Source organism: Perognathus longimembris, chromosome 23 (genome assembly GCF_023159225.1).
Source record: "Perognathus longimembris pacificus isolate PPM17 chromosome 23, ASM2315922v1, whole genome shotgun sequence".
NCBI lineage: Eukaryota > Metazoa > Chordata > Mammalia > Rodentia > Heteromyidae > Perognathus > Perognathus longimembris.
In genome coordinates this window covers 16,361,773-16,379,534 of record NC_063183.1, presented here as the reverse complement: position 1 = coordinate 16,379,534, position 17,762 = coordinate 16,361,773, and the positions used below count along the sequence as shown (strand labels likewise).

General features: G+C 53.5%; 1 protein-coding gene across 8 annotated transcripts in view; it reads left to right on the top strand.

The window, feature by feature from the left end:
* Window positions 1-17,762, top strand: part of Tsc2 (TSC complex subunit 2) — a 36,022-nt gene that overhangs the window by 6,644 nt on the left and 11,616 nt on the right. For all 8 annotated transcript variants that reach the window (XM_048332488.1, XM_048332486.1, XM_048332487.1 and 5 more), the window contains exons 4-23: window positions 840-950; window positions 1,643-1,787; window positions 3,670-3,787; window positions 4,531-4,579; window positions 4,945-5,070; window positions 5,406-5,479; window positions 6,546-6,672; window positions 7,520-7,663; window positions 7,776-7,913; window positions 8,391-8,494; window positions 9,139-9,220; window positions 9,436-9,591; window positions 9,947-10,063; window positions 12,175-12,297; window positions 12,952-13,058; window positions 13,222-13,372; window positions 14,361-14,483; window positions 14,972-15,106; window positions 16,328-16,517; window positions 17,256-17,349. In XM_048332488.1, the coding sequence (XP_048188445.1) occupies window positions 840-950; window positions 1,643-1,787; window positions 3,670-3,787; window positions 4,531-4,579; window positions 4,945-5,070; window positions 5,406-5,479; window positions 6,546-6,672; window positions 7,520-7,663; window positions 7,776-7,913; window positions 8,391-8,494; window positions 9,139-9,220; window positions 9,436-9,591; window positions 9,947-10,063; window positions 12,175-12,297; window positions 12,952-13,058; window positions 13,222-13,372; window positions 14,361-14,483; window positions 14,972-15,106; window positions 16,328-16,517; window positions 17,256-17,349 (2,414 nt within the window). The remainder of the gene's footprint in view (window positions 1-839; window positions 951-1,642; window positions 1,788-3,669; window positions 3,788-4,530; window positions 4,580-4,944; window positions 5,071-5,405; window positions 5,480-6,545; window positions 6,673-7,519; window positions 7,664-7,775; window positions 7,914-8,390; window positions 8,495-9,138; window positions 9,221-9,435; window positions 9,592-9,946; window positions 10,064-12,174; window positions 12,298-12,951; window positions 13,059-13,221; window positions 13,373-14,360; window positions 14,484-14,971; window positions 15,107-16,327; window positions 16,518-17,255; window positions 17,350-17,762) is intronic.

Genomic DNA, 17,762 nt, shown 5'->3' with positions numbered 1-17,762 from the left:
CATTCTGGTATGGGGCAAGAACAGGCATTTCCTGCAGATTCCAAAAAGGACTATGAATAATAGCATGCTTCTTGCCAACTGATCCTCTGTTATAGTATATTTGGAGTGAGAGGGTGGAGGGACTCCAAGCAAGGATGCGGCTTTACAGGGAACGTGTCAAGGACACCCTCACCCCCAACTCAGTGCCTGCTTGGGACACCTCACATAAAAGAGATAGCTAGGTTGATTTGAGCAGGTGTTTCCAGGCTCTGTTGACATCCTGCAGCAGTGGATGGTTATTCTAGGGGTCAGGGTTGTTGTGGGGCACTAGTGCTCCACCCAGCCTTAACCAGCATTTGTGTGGAAGACTTGAGAGTGAGCTGTGGTGTGCTATAGAAATGACCCCTGTATCATCGGCAGGTCATCTGAGAGGTGCCTGGTGCCCCACACCCCACAGCGGATCTGTCAGGGTTGGAGTCCTGTCTTTGGTGGGTGGTGATTCACACCAGAATCCCATGGAGCAGGGCTTCTGGGTCAGGCCCGGAACCCACTCCAAGACTCTTCCTCTTTCAGAGTCTGAGCTGCTCTTCAGGGGACTCCCTGGTGGAGTGGCTTGCCTGTTGTCCTTCATCCCCCGGCCTGTCTCCTAAGGCCCATTAAAGAGATTTGATTGGGTTTGAAGTAGCTCTGAGGCCTACAGTAATCGTGGGCTATAAGAAGTACAGGTACAGGCTGTCCAGGAGCTGTTTTTAGGTCAGAAGATGTGCTCTGCTGTTCTGTTCCTTGTCCTATTTGTGTGTTAAAGGTCAGGATTCTTAGGGACTACATTTTTATTGCTATCCCCTCTTTTCTGTTGGCAGCATGCTGTAGAAGCACTTTGGAAGGCGGTCTCAGATCTGCTTCAGCCAGATCGGCCGCCAGAGGCCCGGCATGCGGTGCTAGCTCTGCTGAAGGCCATTATACAGGGACAGGTAAGGACCACAGCTGCATGGGCTTGGGGATGTTGCTGGGTCTCCTGTCGTTTGGACCCCTGTCTTTGGTTGGGATGCCAAATAGGGTGGTTAACAGGCTGTATAGGACCTACATGTATTCACAGGCATCCTGGTGTTACCACCCACATCTGTGGGACGTGAGCAGTCATTGGAGCCCCCTGAGTTTCTGTCTTTCTGAGATGAGGCACATCATCTTGCTGTAGCTGAAGAGTCCCCGCCTAGACCACTCCCTTTAGTCACTACATTGGGGCTGTGCAGGTCTTGACTGAGCGTTGGACACCCAGGCTCTCCCTCTGATCCTGCCTGGAAGGTTCCTCCTCCAGCACCACTCTTCCTTCCTAGCCTGGCTGTTTGGAGAGGCTTGCCTGTTCTGTTCATGCCCTTTGTAGTGCTGTAGTGACACGAGTCTAGACATGTTTACCCTGGGGCAGGATAGGTGCTGTGTTGTCCCCTGCTGCAGGCTCCCATTGTGCCCAGAACCTATGGCAGTAGTAGATGCCTCCTCACTGCCAAGTGTCTGCTGAGCCCCACTGACATTCTGAGCCATCCCTTGAGATGTGTTCAGGGAGGAAAGCAGGCCAGTGCCAGGGTCTCAGCGCTCGTTCCACTTGTTTCTTTGTAGTTTTGTGGAAGACCCGAGGAGGGCTCTGCTGACTCTGTTTTGTCTTTAGGGTGACCGCCTGGGGATCCTCAGAGCCCTCTTCTTTAAGGTCATCAAGGATTACCCCTCCAATGAAGACCTCCCTGAAAGGCTGGAAGTTTTCAAAGCCCTCACTGACAATGGGAGACATATCACCTATTTGGAAGAAGAGCTAGGTGGGTGGCGCCTGTGGGATGTGAGGTTTCTCTGGCTTGGGGTCCAGTTTACCCTGGAGTAAGAAAGGCTCTGGGCTGGGAGGATGCTGTGGTTCACAGGGAGTGGGATGCAGAGGGCAGTGGTGCATACCCCACTGGCCTGGATCCCTGTCCGCTGGGGAATTATTAAGTGCTGCCCAGACTTAGGACTGGGAGTTGTCCAGGAGCTGGGCCTGCAAGGGGTTTTTGAAGCAGGTAGGTGGATCTGTCATTAGAGAGGGTGCTTTCTTTTTTTTTTTTTTTTTTGCCAGTCCTGGGCCTTGGACTCAGGGCATGAGCACTGTCCCTGGCTTCTTTTTGCTCAATGCTAGCACTCTGCCACTTGAGCCACACTGCCACTTCTGGCCATTTTCTATGTATGTGGTGCTGGGGAATCGAACCCTGGGCTTCATGTATAGGAGGCAAGCACTCTTGCCACTAGGCCATATTCCCAGCCCAGAGAGGCTGCTTTCTTCAAGGCAGGTTTGAGTCCTCTTGGCTCTTGCAGGCTTCCTACCCTCCCCCTGACATTAAGTGGTTTTGGTCAGTTTGTTATGGGAAAGAGAAGTAACAGGAGTCAGTTAATCTTTTTTTTTTTTTTTAACCAGTCCTGGGGCTTGAACTCAGGGCCTGGCCACCATCCCTGATCTTCTCTATGTTCAAGGCAAGCACCCTACCACTTGAGCTTCAGCATCACTTCCTGCTTTTTCTGTTATGTAGTACTGAGGTATCAAACCCAGGGCTTCATGCATGCTAGGCAAGCACTCTACCACTAAGCCACATTCCCAGCCCTCTTTTATCTTTACTGGTGTATGTTGGTTATACAAGGGTGGGTTTCACTGACAATTTCACACACGTATAAAATGTATTCCTGAGTAGTTTATTGGAGGTAAGAGTCTCATAAATTTTTCTGCTCAGGCCAGCTTCAAACTGCGATCCTCAGGTCTCAGCCTCCTGAGTAGCTAAGATTACAGGTGTGAGCCACCAGTGCCCAGCTTCCCCTTCTTTTTGGTGGTTAGTTGGAGATAAGTCCCTTAGGTGGCTTAGTGGTAGAGTGCTTGCCTAGCATGCATGAAGGCCTGGGTTTGATTCCTCAGCACCACATAAACAGAAAAAGCCCAAAAGGGGTGCTGTGGCTCAAGTGGTAGAGTACTATCCTTGAGCAAAAGAAGCACAGGGATAGTGCCCAGGCCCTGAGTTCAAGCCCCAGGACTGGCAAAAAAAATAAAAATAAAAATAAAGTCCTATGGACTTTCCTATTTGGGCTGGTTTCAAACCATGATTTTTCAGATCTCCATTTCCTGAGTAGCTAGCTAGGATTACAGGCCTGAGCAGCAGCTCTTGGCTCCCCTACCCCCCTCCCATACTATGGTTTAAACTAAGAGCCCTATGCTTGCTATGTGGGCCACACTTCCAGCTTAAGGAGGGAGTAAACTTGAGGCTTTGCTGCTTTGCTGATGATCTGATCTGCCTCCACAACAGGGGTAGACAGAGATCTTGCCCTCGGTGTTCTCAGGTTCTGTGGCCTGTAGCTAAGCATGTCTTCTTTCCAAGACTCTGAGGGATTGGCCTCTGGAGCCTGTGCCTCAGGACTGTGTCCTTGGTAGAGGGGTCAGGCGCTGAATGTGAAATGTACATTTCATTGTTGGCCCAGCTTCAACTTCCAGACCAGCCTGGAGCTGGTGAGCACCAGTGCTGGTGCCCTGCTTGCTTGGGCCCTCTGTGGCCTGCTTTTCACTGGGGGGGCTGCTGGCATGCTTCCCAGCAGGAATGGGATACAGACACGTTTTCCTGAGTGAGGAGGCGAGGAGGAGATGCAGCCTTGGCTTCTCAGCAAACTCCTCTTCTCCTGTCCCTCCTGCAGCGGAGTTTGTCCTGCAGTGGATGGATATTGGCTTGTCCTCAGAATTCCTGCTGGTGCTGGTCAACTTGGTCAAATTCAACAGCTGTTACCTTGACGAGTACATCGCATCAATGGTTCAGTAAGAAAGGAGATGAAGTGACGGAGTGGGAGTACAGCTGAGTGGCAGAACACTTTCTTGCTGCGAGAGGCCCTGGGTTCAATTCCTGGAGCCGGGTGAAAGGAACTTAAGTAGTGTTATTTAATGGTCTCCTGCTTTGGGTCTTAAATTTGTCTCTGCAGAGTGAAGAAAGTGGATGAAACTATTAAGTACATGGGTGGGAATTGGATGGAACCACCTTCTGACTTATACCCAATGTTGCCGATACTGTCTATTGTCATTTTTATTACAAATAACCTGTGAGTGAGGTGCTGGTGGCTCACACCTATAATCCTAGCTACTCAGGAGGCTGAGATCAGAGGGTCTCAGTTCAAGTCCAGCCTGGGCAGTCAAGTCTGTCTTAGTCAAGTCAACTCTTAGCTCCAATAAGCCACTTAAAAAAGCCAGAAGTGGAGCTGTGTCTTGAGTGGTAGAGCTCTAGCCTTGAGTAAAAGAAGCTCAGGGAGAGTGCCTAGTTCCTGAGTTCAAGCCCCAGGACCAGTCAAAAGAACAAAAAAAAGTGCCTTGGTGTCCATGAGCACAGGATCTTTGCTGCTTCATTTATGCAGAGCACTCAGCACTGGGCACATGGGTGGCACCAACCAGGCACCCTAAGTGAGAAGAGCCACTCACCCGACCAATGTCACTGAGGGAACAAAGGAAGTGTGGTTGGCTTAGCCTTCTAGAAATGTTTTCCAAATTAACTTTGGTGTTTTATTCCCTAGACTGATCTGTATGCTGTGCATCCGAACTGTGTCCTCTGTGGATATAGAGGTCAGTGGCTCTCCTCACCAGGGCATAGGTAGTTGTACCCTTGTTTCTGGGAGGCTGGGGCTCTGGATTCAAGTCCTACATGCCACACTGACTGTCTTCCTTCAGGCTTGGCCTGTCAGCTGTCAGGATGGTTGGCACAAGTAGTGCTGACCCCTTGCAGTGCTGGGCCATGGGAAGGTCACCATGTGCCTGGCCCCCTCTTGCCCTGGCTCCCTGGGAGGCTGTTGTGCTGTGGGGATGGGCGGCAGTGGCAACGGTAGTGGCAGTGGCAGCGGTAGTGGCAGAAGTAGTGGCAGTGGTAGTAGCAGTGGCAGCAGTAGTGTCAGTGGTAGTGGCAGTGGTGTGATGCTCTGCTCCTCCTCTAGGTTTCCCTGCAGGTGCTGGATGCTGTGGTCTGCTACAACTGCCTGCCAGCCGAGAGCCTCCCTCTGTTTATTGTCACCCTCTGCCGCACCATCAATGTCAAGGAGCTCTGCGAGCCCTGTTGGAAGGTGGGGTCCTTGTAGCTCCTTCCTTGGGGTGAAGCTTGAGAGTCTAGTGCAGGGCAGGACAAGAGCACTCTCATCTTCAGTGAATGACATCTGATTTTGAGGTGACCAAGCTGTGGCCTGATGAACAAAATCCAGTGACCTTTCCCCAGGTGTATAGGTGGGGCCAGGGTTTGAGAGGTGTTTGGACAAGCCAAGCTTACGCAGTGAGGTGGGCCCAGGCTTGGGAGGGATTGAGAGGGGTCTCTGCCTTTGCATTGGAAGGGGGCTGCAGAGAGCTCCCTCATTGGAGCTGGAGCTCAAAGCCACCAGTCCCTCTGATGTGTTCTGTTCCTCAGCTGATGCGTAATCTTCTGGGCACCCACCTGGGCCACAGTGCCATCTACAACATGTGCCGCATCATGGAGGACAGGTGCGTGTGGGCAGGCTTGGGCCCTGGGCACACACAGGGCAGCTGGGGTCAGGCTCCTGGGTCATCCCAGGAGGAGATTTGCTTGTGGTGGCACTTGTCCAGCATGGATGGCATTGGGACTTCGCATTCCTTCTAGGGGGCTGCTTCACCAGAGCCAGGCACATGAAACCTGTGATCTGCCACCCTTTCCTCTGCCAGTCAAATCTGGGGTCAGGCCTTTTCCCCTGCCTGAGGTCTCGGGGTAGCTCCCTTACTCATCACCCTGATCCAAGGCTGGGCTTGAGGTATCAGCCTGACCTCTCCCTTGCCCTTGCCAACAATGGAGAGCCAGTCCTGAGAGGTGATCAAGTGTGTGCTACAAGGGGTTCATCACTGTTATCTGTTGTCCATGGCCTCCCGAAGTGTATTATCCACGCAGCAACCTAGTGCTTTCCTCTCTCCTCCCACCCTTCACCTCCAAACATCATGAGAGCCAGCCCCACTCAGCTCCCTAGGCCTCTTGTCTCTCCCTTTTGCCGTTCTTCCCCTCCCCCTTAGGGCCTTTACATAAACCAGTTCCTCCTGCTAGAATGTTGAATGTTGAGTGCTTGGGAGGTCCTGGTGTGGTCCTCAGGGACCTGGCCTCCTGTGGAGCTTTCACTTTGGGGCCTGCAGTTTCTGAGCTGTGGTTTCAGGTGGAGATTTTGCCCTTGAGTGATTGTTTGGCCTCTATACCTTCCATGAGACATGGGCCTTTTCTACTAATGTTCCTACATCTAGTGTGACTCAAGGCACATAACCTGGGTGGCAGTGGTTCTCTCTCTCGAGATCTCTCTCTCTGAGAACTGGGGTTTGAACTCAGGGCCTCAAGCTTGCTGGATAGACAATCTACCACTTGAGTCATGCCCCAGTCCAGTGATTGGCTGTTGGACAAGTTAATAAGTAGTCACATTTGCAGCTGGACTGTTCCCTTCCGGTTACACTTCTCCGTAAATGGTTTGACTGCTGGAGACACTGCCAGGGCGCAGGCTTCCCTCTGGTCCTCTGGGATGGGGCTCATGTCTGTCTCTCTGCTGCCCACTTGCAGATCCTACATGGAAGACGCCCCGCTGCTGAGAGGTGCTGTGTTCTTTGTGGGTATGGCTCTTTGGGGAGCACACCGTCTCAGCTCTCTCAAGAACTCCCCAACGTCTGTGTTACCGTCCTTTTATGAGGTATGGGATTTGTGGCTGCAGTAGCTGCTGAACCTGCTAGCCCTGACTTGAGCCCTCCCCTTCCCCCAGGCCTCAGCTCTTGGGGCAGGCTTCTAGGCATTTCCAACCAATTGTTTTTTTAAACAGGAGGTGAGATTTAGTTCTGCTCGAAGGTTTTGTTTTTCAAGCACATGTGTTTTCTGAGTTGTATCTGCTGCAGCTAGCACTAAGGCTGCTCACTGTTGCTGCCGGTACATTGATCCTCTTTCTGGTGCTGACTCTGGCTTGTCAGGAGGCAATCTTGCTCTCCTTGGATGTTGGAGAATAGAAGCTATGATGAGACAGAGCTTCTGTTTCCAGGATGCTTTCAGGGATCCAGAGTTCTTCCTTTGCAGGCTTGTATGAGCTATCACGGATCCCAGGGGAGCCAGGACCATCTCACTGTGGTCCTCACTCCACAGTGTACAGCCTTAGACAAGTTATATCCCCTCTGTTTCACAGGGGCTCCTGATGTAGGGACCCCCCTCCTCAGCAGGGGCAGGTGTGGTCTTTGCACATTGCTTTTACCCTGACTTGGTAGATCTCAGTCTCTGCTGCGCTGCATGCCTGGCACATACATGAAATTACTGGTCTGTCCAGGTCAGGCCCTCTAGCGGTGGGGTTCTGGGCCCTGTCAGGGTCCTGACACTACTAAAGCAGTATAAAAGCTCCCATGTGGACTCCTCACGTACTTGTGGGCCATGATCATGACTGGTAAGCACTGTGACCCAGGTGTTTCATACTCAGCTCTTTGAGGCCATGGAGGGGGCTTGCTCTGCACAAGGGAGAGGTGACTAACCCTATTTGCTCCCTGCATCCTGTGTTCCAGGCCATGACTTGTCCTAATGAGGTAGTATCCTATGAGATTGTGCTGTCCATTACCAGACTCATCAAGAAGTACAGGAAAGAGCTCCAGGCTGTGACGTGGGACATTTTGCTGAACATCATTGAACGGCTGCTTCAGCAGCTTCAGGTGAGGTGACAGAGAGGAGCAGGACTCCAGCCAAGTGGGCTGGTCCCCTGTGTGGCCCCCTCTAGCATGGCCCATGTGCTGATGGCTCTCAGTGATCCCCCTTGTTTCTCAGAGCCTGGACAGCCCAGAGCTCAGGACCATCGTCCATGACCTGCTGACCACTGTGGAAGAGTTATGTGACCAGAATGAATTCCATGGGTCTCAGGAGAGATACTTCGAGCTGGTGGAAAGCTATGCAGACCAGAGGCCCGTAAGGACCCTCATCCTGGTGGGGACTTGGACTCAGGCCCAGAGGGCTGTGGGCAGGGGCCTGTGGGACCCTGGCTGCAGGAGTGAAGCTGTGGTTTCTGGATTAGGCAGGCATTGGCTTTCCTAAATCTGTGCTCCAGCAGGAGACAGGGCCCCAGCCAGAGGAGGTGGGGGTCTGTTGAAGAGCTTCGTGCTAATCTAACCGGCAGTTTCCTCCCACCTTGGTGGAGGAAGGTTCCTGGCTGGTTCCAGCTAGCTCCATGTAGGCGGTTCTCCCAAGTGGCAGCAGTCATTTTGCCAGGAATGGTCCACTTACTGCCAGGAGCTTCCTACTGCCTGGAGGAGGCCTTTGTTGTGCAGGTTCCCACCTGGTCTTGCTGAGAGCACAGTTCTGCCTAGTCAGCACCCTGGTGGTGGGTTGACAGAAGTGCTGGCAGGGCTAGTGGCTTACTCACCCCAGCTTTGTCTTTCCTGACAGGAGTCCTCCCTCCTAAATCTAATATCCTACAGAGCTCAGTCCATCCACCCTGCCAAAGATGGCTGGATCCAGAACTTGCAGCTGCTGATGGAGCGGTTCTTCAGGTAGTGGAGCCTCATGGCTTGTGGGCACTAGGGGCCTGGCCCAGCGTCCCTGTTCTCTGGGGTATTCCAGGCATGGGGCTCAGACTCCAGTGAGTCAGAGCTGTCCTCCCTGATTATTATTATTATTATTATTATTTTTTGGTCCTGGTCTAGGGCTTGAACTCAGGGCCTGGACACTATCTGAGCTGTTTTGCTCAAGGCTAGGGCTCTACCACTAGAGCCACACCTCCATTTCTGGCTTTTTTGTGTGTGTGTGTGGTTAATTACAGATAAGAGTGAGACTTTCTTGTCCAGGCTGGTTTTGAACTGTGATTCCCCAGTTTAATCCTTCTTAAGTAGCTACAATTACAGCTGTGAGCCACCAACACCCAATTTGTCCTTTCTGATTCTTGAGGAGAAAAAGGAAAAAGAAACAGTTCTTCTTGAAGGTCTCAAGTAATAGTCTAGAACAATGGCCTCTAGGAAAGTGGAGTTCTCTGTGTCTTTGCTGGACTTAAGTTTGTTTGTCAGTGAGTCGGTGCATGGGAGAAAGCCCAGAGTTAGGCCTTCTTGCCAGCCTCTCTCCACGTCAGCATGGGCCTTGTGTGCGGGCACAGGGGGTACAGGTGCTTCTGGCCCACCCCAGCAGGCTTGCTTCCCTGCAGGAATGAGTCCCGCAGCGCTGTGCGCATCAAGGTGCTGGACGTGCTGTCTTTCGTGCTGCTCATCAACAGACAGTTCTATGAGGTTTGTGTCTAGGTTTGGCCTCAGGGCTAGAGGGGTCCCTGGCTCTGCTGTCGCCTAGGCCTCTACACATGCCCCAGAAGAATCTGGGGTCTGCCAGAACTTTCGGTCTTGCTAACACTCCTCTGTGACAGGCTTTCAGCTGGCTTTGTGCCTCTGTTCACACATCACTGAAATGTGCTTCCCTTGCCCTTCCCCCTCTGCTTGTGCCGGTGCAGGAGGAGCTCATCAACTCCGTAGTCATCTCACAGCTCTCCCACATCCCCGAGGACAAAGACCACCAAGTCCGAAAACTTGCCACCCAGTTGCTGGTGGACCTGGCAGAGGGTTGCCATACCCACCACTTCAATAGTTTATTGGACATCATTGAAAAAGTGAGAGCCGCAGGGCTGGAGGCCGGCAAAGTCCTGTGGGTAGAGGTGCCCTCGCCACCTCACCGTGGGGATTGATGGTGGTAACGGGAGAGCATGTCAGGCCACCTGCTCCTTGGACAGCATCCATTGCAGGCCTTCGAAGTGGGTCTTGTGTGGCTCCCTGAAAGCTGAGCTAGGCACCTGAAGACCACACAGAGCTAAGAAGTGGGGGACAGGGTGACAGCGCATGTGGTTTCTAAGTGGGTCTCGGTGAAATGCATCTTTTCTCCTGAGAAGTGAGAGGGAAACTACTCATAAGGAGGTGTTAGAACTGCAGGGAGCCCCGAACCGGACTTACATGCTGATCTCTCTAAAGGTGATGGCCCGCTCCCTCTCTCTACCCCCTGAGGTAGAGGAAAGGGATGTGGCCGCCTACTCGGCCTCCCTGGAGGATGTGAAGACTGCTGTCCTGGGGCTCCTGGTTATTCTACAGGTAAGGGCTCTGCCAGCAGCCCCTTCTGGGAGGCGTTAGGATCCAATCTTGTCTGCTCTGACTGGCGGCTGTCCTTCAGGGATGCAGCAGCTCCTAGGAAATGGGGGCTCACTCATTGGTCATGGTGGGCAGCAGGATGAGGTCTTGACCAGTGAGAGGCCTTCAGGGCACAGTGAGCAAGCCTGCTGCTGTTTGTGCTCCAGGCTGCCTGGTCTGTGTGGAGCCACCCTGAGTCCTGACAGAACTACATCCTGTCCTCATCCTCTTGGCCCCACCCCTACCCTGGCTCCTTCACTGCTGCCCGTGGGAGGAGGGAAAAGCCCAGGCTTCCCTCACAGCTTCTTTTTTTTTTTTTTTTTTTTTTTTTAGGTACCAGTCCTGGGGCTTGAACTCAAGGCCTAGGTGCTGTCTCTGAGCTTCTTCTGCTCCAGGCTGGTGATCTACCACATGAGCCACAGCTCCACTTTGGGCATTTTTAGGTGGTTAATTAGTGATGTGGGTCTAATGTTTTCATTTTTGGGCTTTTTTTTTTTTTTGCCAGTCCTGGGCCTTGGACTCAGGGCTTGAGCACTGTCCCTGGCTTCTTTTTGCTCAAGGCTAGTACTCTTGCCACTTGAGGCACAGCACCACTTCTGGCCATTTTCTATATATGTGGTGCTGGGGAATCAAACCCCAGGGCTTCATGTATATGAGGCAAGCACTCTTTCCACTAGGCTGTATTCCCAGCACCTTTGGACGGTTTTTGAGATTCACTTCCCATACAACTCACCCATTTTACAGTGGTTTTTAGTAGATTCATAGAGTTGTGCAGACATTTATCAGCTCAAAGGGAACCCTATCCACAACTGACTTTCCATTCCCCCTCCTCAGCCCATGGCAGGCCTGGGCTGCATTCCATCTCCATAGGTTTGCCTTAGTTGGTGCCTGACTTTTACTGAGCATTGTGTTTTCGAGCACATCTCAATACTTTATTCTTTTTGTAAGGACCAATGTGTGCTGGTACTGAGGCAGGGCCTGGGCCTTGTCAACTTTTTTCTTTTAAGACTGATGCTGTACCACTTGAGCCACAGCTCCACTTCTGGCTTTTTACTGGTTAATTGAAGATAAGAGTCTCATAGACTTTGCTCCTGGGCTGGCTTTGAATGATGATCCTCTGATATTAGCTTCCTAAATAGCTAGGAGTATAGGTGTGAGTCACAGGCCCAGCTTTAAAAAAAAATTATTACTGCTTTTTGTGCCAGTACTAAGGCTTGAACTCAGGTCCTGGATGCTGTCCCTTAGCCTCTTTTTGCCCAAGGCTGGTCCTTTACCATTTCAGCCACAGCTCTACTTCCAGCTTTTTGGTGGTTAGGGATGAGTCTCACAACTTTCCTGCTCGGGCTGACTAGAATCCTCAGATCTTTTTTTTTTTTTTTTTTTTTGTCCAGTCCTGGGCCTTGGACTCAGGGTCTGAGCACTGTCCCTGGCTTCTTTTTGCTTAAGGCTATAGCACTCTGCTACTTGAGCCACAGCGCCACTTCTGGCCGTTTTCTATATATGTGGTGCTGGGGAATTGAACCCAGTGCCTCATGTATATGAGGCAAGCACTCTTGCCACTAGGCCATGTCCCCAGCCCTGAACCCTCAGATCTTTAGCCTGTGGGGTAGGTAGGATTACAGGCATGAGCTATTGGTGCCTAGTTTATTTTACTTGATTTTATTTTACTTTTTTAAAGGCTGGGCACTGGTGAAAGTGAACTATACAACTCATGGGTGGAGATGAGGGAGGCATTGGGAGAGAGGGAGGGAACAGAAGACACTGTAGGAAAGGAAATGTACTTATTACCTGACTCATGTAATTGTAATCCCTCTGCACATCAACTTTATAATCACAATAAGGTAAATTAATTATTTTTTAAAAATGCAAGACAGTATTTGGAAATATGAAAAAACAAGACAAGGTCTTGGAAAAGTGGCCCTTTGGGGTGCTGTTGGTAGCTATGAGGTGTGAATGAGAAGTAGGACAGGTTGCTTCTGCTTCCGAGAGATGGTCCTGCGTCCTCTCCTCCCACGAGGCATTGCTGTCTCCTTGGCTATGTTGCCCTCATAAGGATTACTACCCTCTCTCTGCAGACGAAGCTGTACACCCTGCCCGCCAGCCATGCCACTCGTGTGTACGAGACGCTTGTCAACCATATCCATCTCCATTATAAGCATAACTACTCCCTGCCCATCGCCAGCAGCATCCGCCTGCAGGTACAGTGGGCTCTGCCTCAGGTCATTTCCCTGGGGCCCCAGCCAGCTGCTTTAGGCTCCGCTAAATGTGTAGTCCCCAGGCTGGAGAGATTGTAGGTGGTCCAGGGTGGGGTCCTCTGCAGGCTCTTCGTTTCTTGACACCCGCTTTGGCTTGTCACCCTGAGTCACATTGACTTACAGGGTGGCATGTGGCCCTGATTCTGGGTGCTAAGTTGTCAGCGGGTGAGCAGTGAGCTGCAGAGGGCTGGGCTGGGGAGGGGGGGGGCTGGGTTGGGGATGGCTGGGAAGTCTGGACTGGGCCAGGCAGGACTAAAAGCAGTGCTGGGTTGTATGGAGGTCTCTGGGAAGAAGCCCTGACCCAGGTAGAGCACCTGCGTTGAGTGGACCCCATTGCTCAGGGTAGAGTGCCCAGCGCAGTTCACTCTCAGAGGAGGTAACTGGGCAGAGCAGAGCGTGCTCTGGTGCTGGGGAGTGTCAGGTGCTGTGGTGGATGGGACTTGGCAGCTGAGGGGGCATCCAGGCCCTGTGCAGGGCACTGGCTTGGAGTTTGGGCCTCAGGGTCTCTGAGATGCTCCCATCTGAGCGGAGAGGAATTTGCCATCTGCCCTGGCAGGCTCCTGCTTGGTTAGATAGCACAGTTTTGCTCCTCTGCAGGCCTTTGACTTCCTGCTGCTGCTGCGAGCTGACTCTCTGCATCGCCTGGGCCTGCCTAACAAAGACGGGGTCGTGAGGTTCAGCCCCTACTGCCTGTGTGACTGCATGTACGTGTGAAGCCACGGGGAGTGTTGGGTTCCCTGGGGGTGAACCTGTGTGCCACCTGTCCCACATTGGGTGGTTGGGAAGGGCTCCTGATGACAGGCCTGGACTGGGAGGGCATGTCCATCCCGCACAGTGCCTAATGCCTGTCCTACTTGGGTTCCACAGGGAGCCTGAGCGGGGCTCAGAGAAGAAGGCCAGTAGCCCCCTTTCCCCTCCCACTGGGCCACCCAGCCCCGTGCCTTCGGGCCCCGCTGTGAGACTTGGCCACCTGCCCTACTCCCTGCTTTTCCGAGTCCTGCTGCAGTGTCTGAAGCAGGTGAGTCAGGTCATCTCCGTTAGGTCAGATGGCGCTGCCCCAAGGACAGCAGAATCGTAGGACAAACCTAGTTCCTCCTCTTGGAGTAGGCCTAGCTTGCATCCACAGTGTGCAGCAGGACTTGCATGTGTGCAGACAATGGCGACTGTCCATTAGCATGTGCTTCCCAGGGAGGATACAGACAGACTCTGGAACCAAAGGGGTGCATTTTTTTCTGAGGATCTCCTGCCAGGCCAGCTAGAATGTGGGAGTGAGCAAAGCTTGTAGTGTTCCATGCTGATGTGGACATACTTGGCTGAGTCAGGAGGCCAAGGCTGATGAGAAAGGTGAGCAGCCTGGGATGTGGACAGGAGGAAGGGGTGGAACCTGGGTCCTAAGCTGTGCCAGGCATCAGTTCTGAATGCTGGCAGATTTCCTGTCTCCAGGCCCCCTGTTACGGGGGAGTGAACAGAGAGCTGCCATGACTCTGCTTGGGACTTGACTCAGGGAAGGGGGTTGTTCCCAATGGAGAGACATCTGGCAGAGGCCTGGTCAGAGGAGCACAGCTTGCGGTTCCCTGCGACTGCATCCGTGGGCTGTACTTCTGAGATCTTGGGCTGTGATTGTTCACTTGCTGCTCTTCCTCATCAGTGGTGGTAGCAGCATTTCTCTTGCCACGTCTTCACGCCCTCATTGTTGCAGTTGTGTCAGGGCCCCTGAGACAGGCAGTGACTGGGCCACAACCCAGCATTTGCGGAGAGGACAGAATCAGGCATGTGGACATCCTGAGCTCCACCCAGCCCGGCTGTTTGGGCTCCGCTGCCGCTGTCTAGGGCTTTCTTGATATAGTGGCTTATAGTGACATAGGCCATGGTTCATTAAGTCTCCAAGTGCTGGGAGTGTCCCTCCAGAGGCCATGCCACTGTCCAGCAGCACACAACCTCAAGCACTGCCCTGCTGCCTCTGTCTCAAGGATCCAGAGAGCCCTGACTGCCTCCTCTCCCTCTAGGAGACTGACTGGAAGGTACTGAAGCTGGTCCTGAGCAAGCTGCCCGAGTCTCTGCGCTACAAAGTCCTTATTTTCACCTCCCGCTGCAGCGTCGACCAGCTGTCTTCTGCCCTCTGTGCCATGGTAGAGCCTGCCCCACTGGCTTGGCACCACGCTTCCCATCCTGGTGGCCTCTGTGGTGGGCGGGGGGAGCTGTGGTCCAGGCTGTGCTTGAGAAACCAGAGCCCCCCCTGGCAGGAGTGTGAGACCATCTCTGAGGGCAGGTCAGGGCTCCCTTCTGGAGCACACATGGTGGAGGCCCGGCTCCATGGGGCCATGCCACTGCGCTCCCAGCTTACTCGGCATTGGGGGCTCCTGGCCAGAGTGTGTTGTGAATGTGCAGATCCCATCTTCCCTTTTCCTGGTTAGGGCTCTTGTGACCCGCCAGTCATACCCCTGCCTCTTCCTCATGGGTCACCAGATTGGTGCTCTCTCACGCCTTTGGTCTCCGTTCTCTGTAAGGCAGACCCCTTGCAGAAGTAGAACCAGGCCTTCCTGGCTTCTGCCTTTGTACTCTCTGTGCCTCCCTAGCACACTGGCCACCAGGCCTCACAGGATCTCTTGGTCATTAGCTTTCAGGTCCGAAGACTCTTGAGCGGCTCCGGGGCACCCCAGAAGGCTTCTCCAGAACTGACCTGCACTTGGCTGTGGTACCAGTACTCACAGCATTAATCTCATACCACAACTACTTGGACAAAACCAAACAGGTAAGAGGCCAGAGAGGGTTGATTTCTCTGGTGCTGGCTGTTGGACCAGAGAGCTGCACCATCTTCTCCATCAGCTGTCTACTACAGCAAGGAGAGATAACCAGCTTTGCTCCACTGTGGCCGTAGGCACTGCCCAATGTCCGAATCCTTAGAGTTCCAGGTTCTTTCTGGAGCCATCCTCTCCTCCTCTTGAGGAGTGCTCCTCACTTCGCAGCCCGTGTGTGCTATGGCTTTAGGGCAGGTGGCCAGGGAAGGTTTTTTTTTTGCTAGTCCTGGGTCTTGAACTCAGGGCCTGAGCACTGTCCCTGGATTCTTTCTGCTCTACCTAGCACTCTACCACTTGAGCTACAGCTCTGCTTCCAGCTTTTTGCTGGTTAATTGAAGATAACAGTTTCATGGATTTATTGTTCCTGGGCTGACTCCCAGCTGCAATTCTCAGATCTTAGCCTCACCTGCTAGGATTGCAGGTGTGCACCACTGTCACCCCACGGCAAGGACGGTTTTGAGAAGTGGGGTAGGGTGGGAGGGGATCCAATCATCTTCCCCTGCTGCTGCCACCCTCACCAGGTTACTCAGATTCTCAGCTTGTGGCAGCGAGGAAGTGGCAGTCACAGGTTTGGTGCCCCCAGTGTCCTGCCTTGAGGGGCACAGGCTTGGCCTCTTCCTCCTCAGCCTAGGCTCCACACAGTAGCACCATCGGGTGCTGATGCCTGGTTTCAGTACACGCCCACTCAGCTGGCTGTGTGCCACTTTCTCCGGAGTAGATGATGGGCTGGGCGAGCCCAGAGCATTTCTGAGTTAGGTCAAGAGCACCATCCCAGGGATACTGAGGCCCTGGTCTGTGGCCAGACCTGCCATTTTATTGCTGTTTGGTGGGCTTGACCTGTCAATGGTTCTTCCCCTTACGATAGCCATCAGTGAACCCAGAAACAAGGGTCTGGGAGCCCAGCATGTCCTGGTTCCAGGTGTGCTGGGAAGCCCTGGACTGTTAGCCAATGAAATGGAAGCACCTGATCAGAGTTACCTACCATTCAGGGAGCCTGAGCAGGCTCAGTGAGAGGCTGGCTCTGCCACATGGGCATTTAGGGGCCTTCCTACACCCTTCCCCCATCCTTGGAGCATTCTGGAGTAGGCCTGCTAGGTTTAAGGCCTGCAGGAGGGGCAGGGACCCTGGGACAGATGGTCATATACAGCTAGTAATGTGCATTTTGCTCCCTGCAGCGGGAGATGGTTTACTGCCTGGAGCAAGGCCTCATCTACCGCTGTGCCAGCCAGTGCGTGGTGGCCCTGGCCATCTGCAGTGTGGAGATGCCTGACATCATCATCAAGGCGCTCCCTGTGCTGGTGGTGAAGCTCACGCACATCTCTGCCACAGCCAGCATGGCTATCCCCCTCCTGGAGTTCCTGTCCAGTGAGTGTGTGGCTCCACCTGTGGGTGCATGCATGGGACACACCTTGGGGTGTGTCTGGGCTGGGTTCTTGGCTTTGTGTTATGGGCCGCCCCCCTGGGTGTGCACAGGCTGGCCTCGCTGGGGACCCTGGTCCTGGAGCCTCTATTGCCTCAGTGCCTTGGCACCTTCTAGCTGCCTAAACACTTACATACACACAAAAGGCAAAAGGGACTACAGGCATGGTTCAAGTCACAGAACACCTGCTTTGCACTCAGGAGACCCTGCATTCAATCTCTAGTATCACCGAATTTTTTTTTTTTTTTGCGCCAGTCCTGGGCCTTGGACTCAGGGCCTGAGCACTGTCCCTGGCTTCTTCCCGCTCAAGGCTAGCACTCTGCCACTTGAGCCACAGCGCCGCTTCTGGCCGTTTTCTGTATATGTGGTGCTGGGGAATCGAACCTAGGGCCTCGTGTATCCGAGGCAGGCACTCTTGCCACTAGGCCATATCCCCAGCCCCTGTATCACCGAAATTTAAAAAGTAAGACCTGTTTATAGCTCATAGATTGTACATGTGTATAGGGGCCAGATTTGGGAGCCATGGCATGGAGATAGAGGCCAGAGTCAGGAGACTGTGGTCCGGTGGCTGTGACCTTCCCCATCTTCAGCCAGAGTAGCAGCTCTGGGTTTTAGAAATGAGGCGCAGGACCTTGGGGGCAGTTCCTGGCCCGGGCTGCCCTCACAGCTGCCCTTGCTCACAGCTCTGGCCAGGCTGCCCCACCTGTATAGAAACTTTGCTGCAGAGCAGTATGCAAGTGTGTTTGCCATCTCCCTGCCTTACACCAACCCCTCCAAGTAAGTATGGCTGTGCTAAGCCCTTCCCCTCCCAGCTGCTGCCCTGCCCAGACCCCTCCCAGCTGCTGCCCTGCCCAGGCCCTCCCTTCTAGCTGTTATCCTGCCCTAGGCCCCTCCCTCCCAATTGCTGCCCTGCCCAGGCCCCTCCCTCCCAATTGCTCCCCTGCCCTAGGTCCCTCCCTCCCAGTTTCTGCCCTGCTCAAGCCCCTCCCTCCCAATTGCTGCCCTGCCCTAGGTTCCTCCCAGCTTCTGTCCTGCCTAGGCCCCTCCCTCCCAGCTGCTGCCCTGCCCTAGGTCCTTCCCCTTTCAGCTGCTGCCCTGCCCAGACCCCTCCCTCCCAGCTGTTGTCCTGCCCCAGGCCCCTCCAAGCTGCTTCCCTGCCCAGGCCTCTCTGCACTGGAAGCCATGGGTGC